Source organism: Lepidochelys olivacea (assembly GCF_965140295.1).
Source record: "Lepidochelys olivacea isolate rLepOli2 genome assembly, chromosome: 2".
NCBI lineage: Eukaryota > Metazoa > Chordata > Testudines > Cheloniidae > Lepidochelys > Lepidochelys olivacea.
Window position 1 is genome coordinate 200,766,546 of NC_140412.1, and position 15,526 is coordinate 200,782,071.

The window sequence follows — 15,526 nt, forward strand, 5'->3', positions numbered from 1 at the left end:
TGATCATCCTCCTAGGAGAATGCAGAGGTTTATTCCCTGGATGGTGGTTAATTTCGTATTTCACCTATACATATAATAAACATTCCACTAGCAAGCGAGCATATTTCCTTCAAAAATCCACACAGTCATTTGACCTCCACCCTGTATAATTTCTCCCATTAGAGCCTCTGAGGGTGGAGTTCTTGCATATACTTACTCCCCCAAAACATTTGGGTGTGAAACTGAGACCTGGTCCTCCCACTACCACCTCCCCTTGGATTCTAGGGAGGGTATGTGGTGTCCCTTTGTCCCTCAGGCAGTTAGCTGCCCCATGGTGGGCTGAGATTCCCACGCTCCCCGGAGTATTCCAGAAAGTAACTCTTCGGACAGAAGGGAGCAATAAGGTAGGGCTTCCTCCCTGTGATGCAGCTCTCTGCACCGCTTTTAACAGATTCTTCAAATCTCCCCCGCAGCCAAATTCCTTTCTCTGCTCATCTCCTCAGACATCAGGGCCCGAGGGGGGGAAGAGGAAAGTGTATTGATCCCCCATCCCACTGGGGTGGTCCCCTGATCCCCACATACTGAGTCAAAGTGCACAGCAGTTCTCCCCCCACCAGGCTCAAGGTCCTTTACATTTTCACAGGCCATCAGGCAGTCAGAGACCGTGGGGGGAAGTTCCCCCTTCTTTCTAGCCACAGTTACCTTTGTCATCTCCCAAGCAGCTGTCATACACTTTCAGAGGGCATTTCCCATCCTTGGGTAGGTGTCATAGATTTGGCAGTGCCCTGCAGCTGCCTCAGTGTCTTTACTTTTGGCTGGAGATGTTGCCAGTACTCTGTACTGTGCCTGGTTCCCTGGTAAGGGTAGGCAGAGAGCTTATTTCCCTGGCCTGGGCTTCAGGACTCAGAGATTTTAACTTCAAGTTATCTTGTCATTCCCCTGCAGTAGGAAACTGTCTCACTTTCCTTCTCCTCAGGTATTTGTCTGCACATACTGGGAAGGTAACTTGATTCCACCTGGATTGGGGGGGGAGGGGGGGAGTGGACAGGAGGGATACACCTCAGACAGCTACTCTATTTGCATTCTGGTTAACCCTTGCAGGTCTGTAGCTAACTCGGGGGTCTGATTCACCCCTTATGCTTTTACAGCCATAACATCATTCCTCAAAAGCAAATAATATGGGATATCTGACAACACAACTACAACCAGCATCCCTGACCCTTCCTAGTCTGTATAGAATTCTGTGCTGTAGGTAGAGTGAAGACTTTTACACCAGGAACTTTAACCCACATTTCACACCTTGGGAGCATCTGATGGGGTTTCACAACATGAGGCTTAACTACAGTTTTAACTGTCGCAGTATCTCCCCATCCAATAAATGTCTCCCCATTAACTACCACCTTCCACTCTCGTGCGGGGGATAAGGGGGTCAGATGGATCTGCACCAGGAGGGTGCAGCATGACATGTGGGCGGTGGTTTGGGGTCAGAAAAGCTCTGGCTTGCTGAGGATAGCAGTGTAAATCAGGGAGCTGTGCAACCTTAAAATCCCTGGTCAAGATGGAGTGACATGCAGGTCTCTGCCAAGAAAGGTTACATACAATCTTGGCCCACAATAATATATAAACTTAATACAGCGAAGTCTTTCAAGGATATTGCAGGAAATTGCAATATCTGTCATATCAGGGATTCAGGAGACGCGGCTTCAATTCTCTCCTTTGGCACATACTTCCTGTGTGACCTTGGGCAAGATACTTACGTCCTGGTTTTTTAAATTATTTAGGCACTGCTCTGTTCAGCGTTGCCACACCTAACTGACTTAGAAGATTAATTCTCACTGAAAGTCACTGGGACTTGGGAGCCTATGTCTCATTTTCAACAGTGACAGGCACTTAGAAGCACTAAGGTCAGTTAGGTATTGCAATGCTTAACGGAACAGGACCTAAATAACTTTAAAAACCTGGGCCTTAATCTTTCGGGCCCAGATCCACAAAGCTATTTTGGCTCTTAACTTCCATTGAAATCAGTGTGGGCCTCAGTTCCCCACCTGTAAAACGGGGAAAACACCGTACAGGGAGAACTACATTAAAGATTTTGAGGTACTCAGCTATTATGGCAATAGAGGCCAAATAAGTACCTGAGATAGACAGTGTAAATGGCAGTTAATGTTTTAATCATGTCCCTGATACAGCCTTAGAAATCCAGTCACATGGATGTATCCAAGGCTTTAGATATTGATTAATGTGATTAAATACAGTTAAGCCCTGTTTATAAAGAAAACTAGAACCATGACTTGAGAGAATCATGGAACCAGACTTCCACGACATCTAAATGTGTAATGTAAACAAAGCCCTATAAGACACTCAACACACCAATGACACAAAAAAACAACCAGCCCAGATTATGACTTTCACCTCCTTATACAAGCTAATATTTAAAGAGAGAACTGAAATTTCATTATGACTGGGATCCAAATGTGTAATATTCAAAGCCTATGATGTTAACCTCAATTTCACATTAACCAACAATCCCTTCAGTCTGGTTGTTTTATCACTAAACAGCTGCAATGAAAATATTGATTTTACACCTCTCATCACCAGTGTCAGAAGCCAAATCATCCCATAAATGGAGAAAAGAAAATTAAAGCTTTCCAGCATCCTGTTTCAATCATTTCACATAAAATGTTAGGATGCTAAGAATGAGAGATATAGAACTCACTTAAAATTAGTCATATGCTGTAGCTACACTAGGCCATGTAAGAGAACACTAATATCTTAAACACCTATCAGAAAAATATCTGAATTCTATTCAGTGTACTACAGTTAGAAAGTCATCAGCATCTTCAAGGTCTGTTTTTTTTAAATTCAAGTCTGAACATATATTTGCACCCCTGCAATAATTAAAATCCTGATTTGCTCTTCAGCTATTTTGCTTGAAAATTTAAATTTAGTAAATGAACAACCACTTTCATAGCATCATGGATAGGCATATTTACAAAATAAATAATGATTGAGTCTCTGCCTGGTAGGGGGGTCTTTCAGTGTTCTGGGTTCCTTCTGGACGTGATAAATGTCTTCAACTACCATGGACTTCAATGGGAGTTGAAGGTGCTGAGCACCTTGCAGTAAGACCCCAGAATAAGACATGGACGACAACAACAAGGAGCTGACAAACACAGAGATGTTAGGGAACAGTTCAGAAGATGACAACAAAGGTGTGATTAAGTGGCTGGTTGAGAAAGTAGTGAATCTTCAGAGTTACGCAGCATTTTTTCTATATAAATGAGACTATGAGTAAAATTTTCAAAAAAGCCTAAGGATCCTAAGTCCCATTTTTTAAAGTGACAGTCACTTAGAAGCCTAAGCCCCACTGAAAGTCAACAGGAATTTGGTGCTTTTCAAAATGTTACCCAGAAAGACTCCTCCAATAAACGGATTTTGAGAAGAGCTTTAAAGGAGGAGAGGATGGAGGAAAAAAGAAGCCCCGATTCCAGCAGGAGGGTAATACACAAAAGACAGTACCAAGGCACAGGAGAGAGAACACAAAGGAGGTAGTCAGATGAGATGCTTGAGCTGAGCAGAGAGGACATAGGGTAAACAAGCCTTTTTTTAAAGTTACTGAGGCAGGAGACTTAAAACTATGTTCTAAAACCAAGTTTAATACTTCTCTCACAGCGCTAATATTCAGTGTAAACTAATGCAGGCTTCCCCAGAGCAAAGTCCTGCAACCTTAACCATTACACAGCAACCAGAAAGTCTCAGTACCATAACTTCCCCCCACCCTCCATTTGACAGTTTCCCCTTCCACAGGAAGTAAATACTCCACATAACTTTGATAGCTGGAACTCTTCTCACTGTTGTGGCAAGCAGCATCTGTCCACACTTAGCAAATCTGCTGTATACAGCCTCAAGCCCGAAACATGTCAGGAAGTGTAAGGCATTTAGCATTTTGAACCAAACTAACCACAAGTATAAAAACAGACACTGTACTTACTCTCATTAGAAAATACAGATATTAAATACTACAGCTTGAATGGCAATGCGAAAACACCTGGTTTCATACGAAAACCACTGTTCGTGCTTTACTACTTAACACATTATAGGTTAGCTTAACGTATTCTAATTTTACAACATTATTTGTTAGATAAAACTACCAATCTCCATGCTAATTCATTTGAAGGTCAGATCCAGGATACCTAAAACTATAATACGACTTTATACTAATGTATGGCTTGTACTATTAACTGCTTTCCACCATTAAAACCATTCATAAAGGCTAACACGTTACAAATCCAACCTTTTTTGTATTGTGTCTTGATATTACTATCCCCAGTGGACTGCACTATTTAAATAAGAAACCACCTCCGCAGCCATGTTACATTTTAACAAAGTAGTCTGGAAGCTAACCCACACCCATGAATGACTCCAATTTCTTTATATAGGAACAGTTTAGGGTTTTGATATTATTTCTAAGATGGTTCGGATGAAGGCTGAAACCTAATTTAGTTATATAGAAGCATTTTAGGCACCCATGAAAACAGCTTCCGGGCACATTAATACCATTAAAACAATATACCAGTAGCTGAAGAGAGCTCAAAACCCACGTGTAGTTCTCTTCCAAACACCACACGCTTTAGTAGTATATCAAAAACCTTCCTCGCCAATCAAACCACTGTACTATTGCACTATCTAGGTGAATTTTAAAAAGTCACCTTATCAAACACTTAATAAATTAAGTTTATTCATTAAGAAAATCTTTAACAATTTACTACTTCCTAATCACCTGTTTTTCTTTTTTTCCCCCTCTGTGTACCACCTACTGATATTGTTGTTGATCCTTTGGCAACAAGGGTGGGGAGTTGGCGTCTTTGGCTGATCCATTTCAATGTGGAGGCCTCCTTTCAGCCCATACCTCCCATGTACTCATATGCTCTTTTCCCATCCCACTGCCAGTTATTAGGATGCTTGACAGTGGTTTTGAAAGAGATGTTAATGGCCCCTTTGCTGAACTCCAGTGCTATTGTCTCCCTGTGCACCAGCTAAGGGTAGCAAGAAGCTTCAGAGCACCAGCAATATAAAGGTGGGGGCAAAATGTCCATTCTAAATACTTGACTGATTTTAAAATATATTTTAAGTTGCATTTTCTCTTAATTGCTGCTACCCCTGACATCAAAGGCTTCAGACCTAGCTCAGCAGCAGCAGAAAGGCACAAGGAGCAGAGTCAGATAAAGAACTCAAGAATGTCTTTGGAAACAAGACTCCAGCAGGCCAAATGGGAGAGACTAAGTTGAAAGCAGCCTTCCCGTTTAATTAACAGGACCAACCAAAGACATTGCCAATAACCATCTCATTCTCAAATGCCAAGGGGAATCACCAAGGGTCAGGGCAACTAGGTGATGAACACAAAGCTTTGTAGATACTAAACATAATGTTTAAATCTCTAAAACATAGTTTAAGTAACCATTCTATAAAGGACAAGAGCATATCCCAGGGTGTGATTTCATCAGATAACATACGCGCTTCTTCAGTGCGTATACTCACTGATGAACTAACAGCCCCCCCTTCTCCACTGCGTGTTATTGCTTAGGATAGAACTGTCAGAGCTGGAAAGAGCCCACACAGATTTGACAATTTTCTGCTTGTTTGGCAGGACTCTTATATAAATAAAAATTAATGCAGTCAAGCATTAGACTTGTAAACCAGGAAAAACCGAAAAGGGGCACATTTTCACACTCTTCCATATTGACCACTGTCAGAAACACACACACAGATAATGTGACAAACTCTAATGCAATTACGAACAAAACAAAACAAACAGAAAATTCATGTCAAAACACATAATGTCTCCTGAGCTTTCTCCTGCAGGGGATTTATTTTTAGGTCATCCAAGCATTCATGAGAGTATTTTATGTCATCTAAGTGATCATTCCTCTGCTGCATCTAGAACTTATAAGGATATTTACAAACAATAAAAAGCATACTTTCTCTCCTCCCCCTGGGAAGGAAGGATCAAAACAAACCTGCAATTGGGAGGTGGATCTAAGGTGATGTCAGCCAATTCCTTCTGAATCCTAAGGCAATAAAAACAAGAAAGAATAAAGGTAAGTCACTAGGTGGGCTCACAGTCAATACACACATGCAGTACAGGTATCAGTCACGCTGACTGTGACACTGTATGTGTCTCACTCTTCCAGGAACACACAGGGTAGGTCTACACCTGCAGCGGCATGTAGAGTATGTACACTGCATGTCCAACTAGCACAGGTAAAAATAGTGTAGATGGCGAGACACTGCTTAGGTGAGTATAGTAGAGAGATGCCAGAAATCTAGGGTATGTACCCTACACAGCTCTCTACATGACCAAGCAGTGCCTCCTGCATCTACACTGCTATTTTCAACAGTGTGGTGTCCTGCTGCCTCCCCACAGTGCAAAATTCCAGCAGTGGGGAATCATAGGGATCTGTCCCACTGTGTGTGCCTGCAGTGGTCTAGTCTACACAGGAGGCAGTATGTAGGGTATGTGTAACTATACGCCGCAGTGAAAGGCTCAGGCAAGGGGAGGCAGCAGGGAAATGCTCCAGCAGCTCCCTACACTGAAGCCTTTCACTGCAGCTGGCCCTGCTGCTGGAGCCTTTCCCCACTGCCAGAGCCTTTCACTACAGCCTATAGTCACACACATCCTACACACCGCAGCCTGTATAGACAAGACCACTCCAGACACACACAGTGGGGTAGACACCCTATGACAGAAACACAGAGAGAAAAATAGACAGACATTCCCTCTCCCCATATCAGCTCCACAGCCTGGTCCACTGATCCACCCCCCCACACACAGGGGGACAAGGCCCCATCCCCCTCCAACATACTGACAATGAGACAGATCCTCCTTGCAAATGTGAGTGTTCGTTGTGAGGAGAGGACTACAGCCTGTGGTAAATTATGAATCTTTGTCTCACTGAGATGGGCTAAACAGCCACTGCCACAATCCCCTTCCCCACTTAGCATCCTGGGGAACTGGCTGGAGAAGTTCTGACTGGGAAGGGTGGGTAACTATCAACAGAGACCAACTCCATGCGCTCCCTGATCCATTTCTGATTAAACACAAAGAGAGGAGAATAGTCACACATCTCCAAGATCCTATCTGCTCTCAAAACACAGCCTCCAAATCTCCCCTGCCACCCAAAGCCCCGCCCCCCAGTCCCCTCCCTTATGTCCACAAAGCCCCTCCCCAAGATCCTCCCTGTCTCTACTTCTCCGGGATCCACAGCTCCACACTTTCCTTCCCACCACCACCAGCTACCATCCCCATTCTCCAGAACCCCACTACTGCAACTCAAGCCTCCCCTCCAAATCTCCCCCCACTGCACATGCAGACAGCCTCCTTTACTTCCCCTCCTCCACACTCAGCCAGCCTCCTTTGCCTGTCTTCCATTTGTCTCACATAATAAGAACCAAAGCCTATTCATACCAACCAATTTACAATCAACAGGCCTTTACAGATACTTTAAAACTAGCTATGGCCTCTCATCCAACCACCACTAGCTGCTGTGTATGTGACTTTGCCAAGGAACCATTTGCTCAGACAAGTTCTGAAGTCAACAAGTTGCCTGAAAGCTACAAAATCCAAAGGACCTCTTGAGCACAACAGCACAGCATTGGCTGAGCAATCAAAAAAAACCAGCCCTTTTTGACACGTACAGATCGCGAGCTTTTTGCTGGTGCATTGCAAAGCTTTAAATGACCAACCAAACGGATTATTGTTCTTATTGACAGAGTAATGAAAGCTTGCTTGGAAGCTTCATGCTCAGCTAGGTGAGCTTTTTTGGAGCGGGATGGTGCTGAGATTCAGGTGACATGGAGAATGGCTCAAGTACGGCAGCAGTAACGTTTTGGAAGTGAGTTGGCTCTAAGGGCTTCTCTACATGGGGGATATTGACTGGCATAGCTATTCCAGAGAAGTTATTCTGGTATAATTTAAGAAGAGTAATTATTTCACAATAAAGTCCCTTGTATTTTAGAAAAGAGTGTCCACCTGGAGAGCTGTTCTGGAATAGTAATTCCCCAGGTACACAAGCCTTAATGCAGGTCAGAAGGAGACTGGGAAGTACTAATGCGTTTAGTGGGGAGGACTGGCACTATATAAAAACTGTTTGTATATATGACATCTATCATCATACAAGGTCAAAGTAAACATTAATTAATTATTACTCACAACACCCCTGTGACTTAAGTGTTATCATCATCATCATCACCCCCATTTTACAAATGGGGAAACCGATGGAGAAATTAAATGACTTCCTCAAGGCCACATAGCTTCAGTAGCAGAGCAGGAATTAAGCTCATAGGCTTTAATCCCTACAGAGATCTGGCTCTAAAACCGGGTGCTGAGGAGAGCAGTAATATCAGTGGGGATGAATGGTGCTGAGTGCAGATGGTGAGGAGGAGATGGGGGAAGCGGTAATGTTTGGGGGAAGCTTCTTGCTAAGTGCAGATAGTGACAAAGGGGAGATGGGGCAACAGTAATTTCTGTGGAAATGTCGAAGGTAAATGCTAGTAACGAGGAACAGAAATAGTTAACACTCAGTGGAGGGGAGGAGGAACAGCAGCAATGGGGCAGATACAGAAGGCCATATAGGCAGAGACACAGCAGTGACATGGTGTCTGGCTGCAGACAGTCTCACCTCTTGGCGCTGGTGGAGAGGAGCTTGGAGTTTTTACTCATGCTGACTTTGCTTTCCTTCTTCTTAGGGGTGTTTGTCTCTTTCTCTGTCTGCTGGTTGGAGGATGAAGATGAGGAGGAGCTGGTGCTGGCCCTCGAATCGTCATCCGACATAGCGACCCCCCCCCCACCACTCAACCCAGACCTGGAGAGGAGACAGCGCAGGATGTGGGGAATAAACAATGAATGCATGCACAGGGAAAGGAACTCACGACAGTCTCATAGGCAAAGGGTGTTTGGGTCGCACTCTCTTTAGAGAGGGCCTCCTCTCTCTCCCCCTCCCTTCTGGCCTTCACAGACAGGCACGCTGAACAGAAATGGTCTCAGCAGAAGGAGCAGCAGCTTCTCCCTGCACCAGTAACACCGGGGGAGGGGAGGGACTTGAATGTCTTCTTTCAATAAGAACAGAAATGGGGGGGGGGGGGGTGGAGGCTGAGTGAACAGGGACTGGGAAGAAGGAGGCTGCAAAGATCAGAGGAGCTGCAAGTAATTCCTTCTAATCTCACCCAAACTACACACAAGAAGCCAGTCATCCTCACCCCCCAGTTATCCAGCCCCAGCGCATGGGATATAAATAGGATGCCTCCCGTCCCCTATGCACACTCAAAGGCACATGGAGGAAAAGGAAAGGAAAGGAAAAGCAGCAGAATCAATGTCTGCAACAGGAGTGGGGAGACATTGGTTATAAGGGGAGAATAAGTGTCTGGGAAGGTGAGGGACAAGCAAGCAGAGTGTTTGTGGGAAGGAGATCAGTGCCTGCAACGGGGTGAGGGACAGGCAAGGGGGGTGGGGAGAGAGATATCAGAGCCTGTGGGGGAGGGGGGTGAGGAACAGGTGTGGGGGGAGATCAGTGCCTGCAGGAGGTTAGGGACAGGCAAGGGGGGGGAGAGAGACCAATGCCTGCAGAGGGTAAGGGACAGGTGTGTGGGGGATATGAGTGCCTGCAGGGGGTGAGGGACAGGCAGGGTGTGTGTGGGGGAGGGAGGGAGAACATGACGGCCTGCAGGGGGTAAGAGGCAGATGTGGGGGAGAGAGGAGTGCCTGCAGTGGGTGAGGGACAGGCAGGGTGTATGGGGGGAGATCAGTGCCTACAGGGGGTGAGGGGGGTGATGGGAGAGGGAGAGGGAGGGGGGTACCAATGCCTAGGTATGGGTGAGAGATCAATGCCCACAGAAGGCAAAGAAGGTAGGAGGGTGGAAATCGGGGCCTGCTGGGGCAAGGGAGGGGAAGTTAGTAGTGCCCACAGGGGCGGGGGGGAAGGGATGGAGGGGCGGCGGTCCCCGCGGGGGTGCGGGGGAGACAGCGGTCCCCAGGAGAGAGGAAGCAGAGCCGGGGGAGGGGGGTGATGGTGGGGAGCAGAGCCGGGGGAATCTGGGAGGGATGGGAAGGGGAGCGGAGCCGGGGGGGAGAGAAAGGAGTACGTGCACGGGGCACACCTCCAGGAGAGAGCTGCTCCGCTCCCCGATAGGGAGAATTGCCCCCCCCAGTGCGGGCCCTGCGGGGAGGGGGCGATACCTGCGGGGCCCCGGGCCCCTGCCCGTGGTCGCGCCGCGCGGGCCGCCGGCCCTGGCCTGGCCGGGGGGTGCCCTGCGGGGAGAGGGGCCCCGCTCCGTACCTCTCCCTTTGTGTCTGGCGGCTCCTCCGCGGCGCGGCTGGGCCTGGCCACTCGTGTCTCTTGCTGGGAGAGAAGCGGAAGTGCTGCAACAGCAACTCTTACCCATGCAATGGCTGCCCCGCTCCTCCCCGGCCCCTCGGCGAGCCGGGGCTGGGGGGAAACGGCCGCACTCGCCCCCAGGGGACAGGCGGCGCGGGAGCCCCAGCCTCGGGGGGCCGCCGATGGAGGCTCCTCCGCCGAGTGCCCTGCCCGGGGGGACGCGGGGGGCGGTGGAATAAAGAGGCTCCGAGGCTCAGCTCCCTGCCCCGGTCCTAGGGGGCTGCCCGAAGGCTGAACCGGGCTCCTGCCCATTCCCGCCCCTGGCTCGCCCGGCCCCAAAACAGCTCCCTCCCCCCGCAGGAGCAACAACTACTTCTCACCTGGCTCAGTCCAAGAGCAGCCGCGGCAGCAGCTTCCTCCCCGTCTCTCACCTGTTCCAGCCCTCAAGCAGCAGCAGCAGCTTCTCCCCTCCCCGCCCCGGGCTCAGCCTTGACTCATCCTCAGCAGCAGCTTCCCACTGGCCCGCGCCCCGAGTTCAGGATTCCATTGTCCCCACGCAGGCCCCCGTGCGCTCAGGAACACACAAAAGGAAGGGCCGCTTGTGATGTCAGCAGCCGCCGCTCCTGCGGGGAGACGGCCGCGGGCTGGGCTCCGGCTGGCCAGCTCCGGGAAGGGGGAATGGAGCAGGACTCCGCAGTGGTGAAGTCCACCAGCTGGGGAGCCTAAGGGGCATAGAAGGCGCCGCATTAAATAAAGTTGGGCTAGATTGTGCTGCATCTTCAATGGCCTTCCCTCCCCCACCCCAGCCTTCTTCTGCTCCTGCAAAACCGTTGTAGTTGATCTTTTGGCACCGCCGTAAAGAAAACAGTGACATCTGACTACAACAGTGACCCACCGTACTTTTCACCTGATCAGAAGCCAGCACAGTCAGTCACGTTTCTATGGGCCAAGGCATAGATCTCAATGGAAATGCTGCACCAAATCCATTCCTGTTGTTACCTCCATTGACTTCAACGGGTTAACACCAGGGCTGAATGTGGCTCAGTGCCTTCAGTTTCCAAAAGTATATCAAGAGACCAGACAGCAAACTGTGTAATATAGTCTACTGGCTGGGCAAACAAAGAATATCACCACTTATGCTCAAATAAATTGGTTAGTCTCTAGGGTGCCACAAGTCCTCCTTTTCTTTTTGCAATATCACCACTGTGCATCATAATAATTCATAGTACTTTGCATTTCTATCACTCCTTGCAACTGAGGATCTCAAAGCGTTTTACAAACGTAAATGAGTCCAGCTGTGCAACACACCTGCAAAGTACAGTACGTATGATTATTACCACCAATTTATGCTTTGTGAATCAGAGGAAAAGTTGTCTAGTCTCCCAGAATTTTTAGGGATGCTTAACACTTGCATCTCTATTGACTTCTTATTGAGTTTGGGTGTTCAGTACTTCTAAAAATAGGCTTCCAGTCTCATGTTTTAATCATGACCCTGTGTAACACATTACAGCTGCATACAAAGACACTCACCATGGCGGTCCTGGGGAATGAACTCTGGAATTTCAGTACCGAAAGCTAAAGAGCGTCCTGAACTAAAGATGTTCTCCACTGTGTCTGAATCCATGATTCCCTCCAAAATGGCTCTCCAGATGGAAGGTTTTACTCCTGTATTTCAGACTCTCACTATAAACACATCTAACAGGGATAGCATATGATAATATCTAACAGGGAGGGCTTGTAATACAGGACTGTGCATGTGGTCATGTCACCCTCTAGTGGCTGGCCCCTTCAGTTCCATAGTTCAAAGCTATGGGACAGCTGAAGTAACTCTTCTTTTAGCTCAAGCGATAAGTGATCTGTGCTTTTGGTGATGAATGTCTCAGGTTCAGTCCTCTCTAACAGCCAGTTTATGACACATGCATCTCATAAATTCCATCGCCCAGCTGTTTTCTTCACTCAACCCTAACTATCAGACCTATAGTCACTTTGGCAGGAATCCTGCCTCTTTGAAGCCCCAACATAAAGAAAAGTTGAATTTTCCCTGATAGTTGTAGAGTCATAGAGTTTAAGGCCAGAGGGACTATCAGATCACCTAGTCTGACTTCCTGCACATTGCAGGGAACTAAACACAACTCCACCACATCCACACTAAGCCCAACAACCAGAATGAGACCAAAATACTATAGCCCTCAGGACACTAAACTGTTGTGTGCCACAGCCAGAGAACAAAAAGGTCTAGTGCTCAAGGCCTCTGCAATGGCAGGGAATTGATTATGTGAGATCCTAGCAACTGACCTGTAGCCCATCCTACAGAGAAAGGTGAAAAACCCCCTAAGGACATGGCAAACATGATCTGGGGAAAATTTGTTCCTGACCTTGAATTAGTTTGTCCCTGTGCACGTGAACCAGACTCGCCAGTCGAGCACCTGGGAAGAAGAATTCTCAGTACCACCTCGGAGCATCAGCCCAACCCATCCATGGCCATGGCCATAAAAAAAAAATCCAGAATATATTGGGGGAAAATGTATTCCTTCCTTACCCCTACAGGTGACCAGCTGAAGCCCTGAAACATGAAATTTTAGGAACATAAGACATGAACCAGAAGGGACCCCCTGGGCCGCTCTCCCCCCTGCATCACCACAGGCTACCCCATTAAACAATCCCACTCATAAATGTATCTATCTCTATCTTAATACTAATTAGTTTGTTCCCCCCACTATTCCTACTGGAACCTCACTCCTCTGATGGTTAAAAACCTTCTTTTAATTTCCAATATACATTTATTCATGGACAGTTTATATTCTCCAGAGGTTTTTACGTCATACAGGAGCAGTTGACCTGGAGATGAACTAGCTTGTCACTGACAGTTCTTTTAACAAGGACTTACTTGTAATCAAAATGTTAAATTAATAAATAAAGGGTTGGCTAGATATGGAAAATCCTCCACTTCCTTAGTAGGTTCTTTGAGGACTTTACTCAGCAAGAGCAGCATTTGGGCCAGCTGAAATCACAGTTGCCTGTGAATACTAACGCCACCCATGTAGCAGAGATAAAACTTTTTGTAACCAATCAGTGTCATATGACTGGGGCCATGTGCTGGAATTTAGCACTTACCATCTCTACCCTATAGTTATTGACTCAGAGGGGATACAATAGTCAGAGCCATCTTTTCTCTTTGGGTATGTCTACACTACGAAATTAGGTCAAATTCATTGAAGTCGTTTTTGTAGAAAGCGTTTTTATACAGTCAATTGTGTGTGTCCCCACACAAATGCTCTAAGTGCATGAAGTCGGCAGAGTGTGTCCACAGTACCAAGGCAACCGTCGACTTCCGGAGCATTGCACTGTGGGTAGCTATCCCACAGTTCCCGCAGTCTCCGCTGCCCATTTGAATTCTGGGTAGAAATCCCAGTGCCTGATGGGGCTAAAACATTGTCGCGGTTCTGGGTACATATTATCAGGCCCCCCTTCCCTCCCTCCTTTTGTGAAAGTAAGGGCAGACAATCGTTTTGCGCCTTTTTTCTTGAGTTACCTGTACAGATGCCATACCATGGCAAGCATGGAGCCCGCTCAGCTAACCATCACCGTATGTCTCCTGGGTGCTGGCAGATGCGGTACTGCATTGCTACACAGCAGCAGTTTATTGCCTTTTGGCAGCAGACAGTGCAGTATGACTGGTAGCCGTCGTCGACGTAGTCCTGGGTGCTCTTTTAATCGACCTCGATGAGGTCAGGGGCAAACGTGGGAGTGACTCAGCCAGGTCATTTCCCTTTTAAGTTTCGTCTCATGGCGATTGAGTCCTACGGGCAGTGCACTGTCTTTTAATCTGCAGCCAGCAGAAGATGATGGCCAGCAGTCATACTGCACCGTCTTCTGCCGAGCACCCAGGAGATAACGATGGCTAGCGGTCGTACTGTACAGTCTGCTGCCAGCAAGATGTATAAAGATAGATGAAGTGGCTCAGAACAAGAAATAGACCAGATTTGTTTTGTATTCATTTTCTCCTCCCTCCCTCCGTGAAATCAACGGCCTGCTAAACCCAGTTTTGAGTTCTATCCTTGAGGTTTTGAGTTCTATCCTTGAGGGGGCTATTCAGTTTCTCGCAAAACCACCCCCTTTGTTGATTTTAATTCCCTGTAAGCCAACCCTGTAAGCCATGTCATCAGTTGCCCCTCTCTCTGTCAGGGCAACGGCAGACAATCGTTCCACGCCTTTTTTCTGTGCAGACGCCATACCACGGCAAGCATAGAGCCCGCTCAGATCACTTTGGCAATTAGGAGCACATTAAACACCACACGCATTATCCAGCAGTATATGCAGCACCAGAACCTGGCAAAGCGAAACTGGATGAGTAGGCGACGTCAGTGGGTATGAAACTTTCGTATGCGTAAGGGCACTTTCATGGAACTTTGTGACTTGCTTTCTCCTGCCCTGAGGTGCAATAATACCAAGATGAGAGCAGCCCTCACAGTTGAGAAGCGAGTGGCGATAGCTCTGTCACGGTTCCTCCCCCACTCTGAACTCTAGGGTACAGATGTGGGGACCTGCATGAAAAACCTCCTAAGCTTATCTTTACCAGCTTAGGTCAAAACTTCCCCAAGGTACAAAATATTACCCCCGTTATCCTTGGACTGGCCGCTACCACCACCAAACTAATACTGGTTACTGGGGAAGAGCTGTTTGGACGCATCCTTCCCCCCAAAATACTTCCCAAAACCTTGCACCCCACTTCCTGGACAAGGTTTGGTAAAAAGCCTCACCAATTTGCCTAGGTGACTACAGACCCAGACCCTTGGATCTTAAGAACAATGAACAATCCTCCCAACACTTGCACCCCCCCTTTCCTGGGAAATGTTGGATAAAAAGCCTCACCAATTTGCATAGGTGACCACAGACCCAAACCCTTGGATCTGAGAACAATGAAAAAGCATTCAGTGTTTTACAAGAAGACTTTTAATAAAAAATAGAAGTAAATAGAAATAAAGAAATCCCCCCTGTAAAATCAGGATGGTAGATATCTTACAGGGTAATTAGATTCAAAAACATAGAGAACCCCTCTAGGCAAAACCTTAAGTTACAAAAAAGATACACAGACAGAAATAGTTATTCTATTCAGCACAATTCTTTTCTCAGCCATTTAAAGAAATCATAATCTAACACATACCTAGCTAGATTAC

General features: G+C 47.0%; 1 protein-coding gene across 3 annotated transcripts in view; it reads right to left on the reverse strand.

Annotated features, from left to right (window-relative positions):
• UBE2E1 (ubiquitin conjugating enzyme E2 E1) overlaps positions 1-11,000 on the reverse strand; it is a 62,202-nt gene extending 51,202 nt beyond the window's left edge. Inside the window, exons 1-3 of one of the 3 annotated variants that reach the window (XM_084619300.1) lie at positions 10,730-11,000; positions 8,658-8,840; positions 5,997-6,047 (exon numbers count right to left, since the gene is read on the reverse strand). In XM_084619300.1, coding sequence (XP_084475426.1) covers positions 5,997-6,047; positions 8,658-8,809 — 203 coding nt within the window. In that variant the 5' untranslated portion in view covers positions 8,810-8,840; positions 10,730-11,000. Of the gene's footprint in view, positions 1-5,996; positions 6,048-8,657; positions 8,841-10,310; positions 10,640-10,729 lie in introns of those variants that run through there. The other 2 variants (XM_084619301.1, XM_084619299.1) reach the window with 2 other exon arrangements.
• Positions 11,001-15,526: the final 4,526 nt, after the last annotated feature.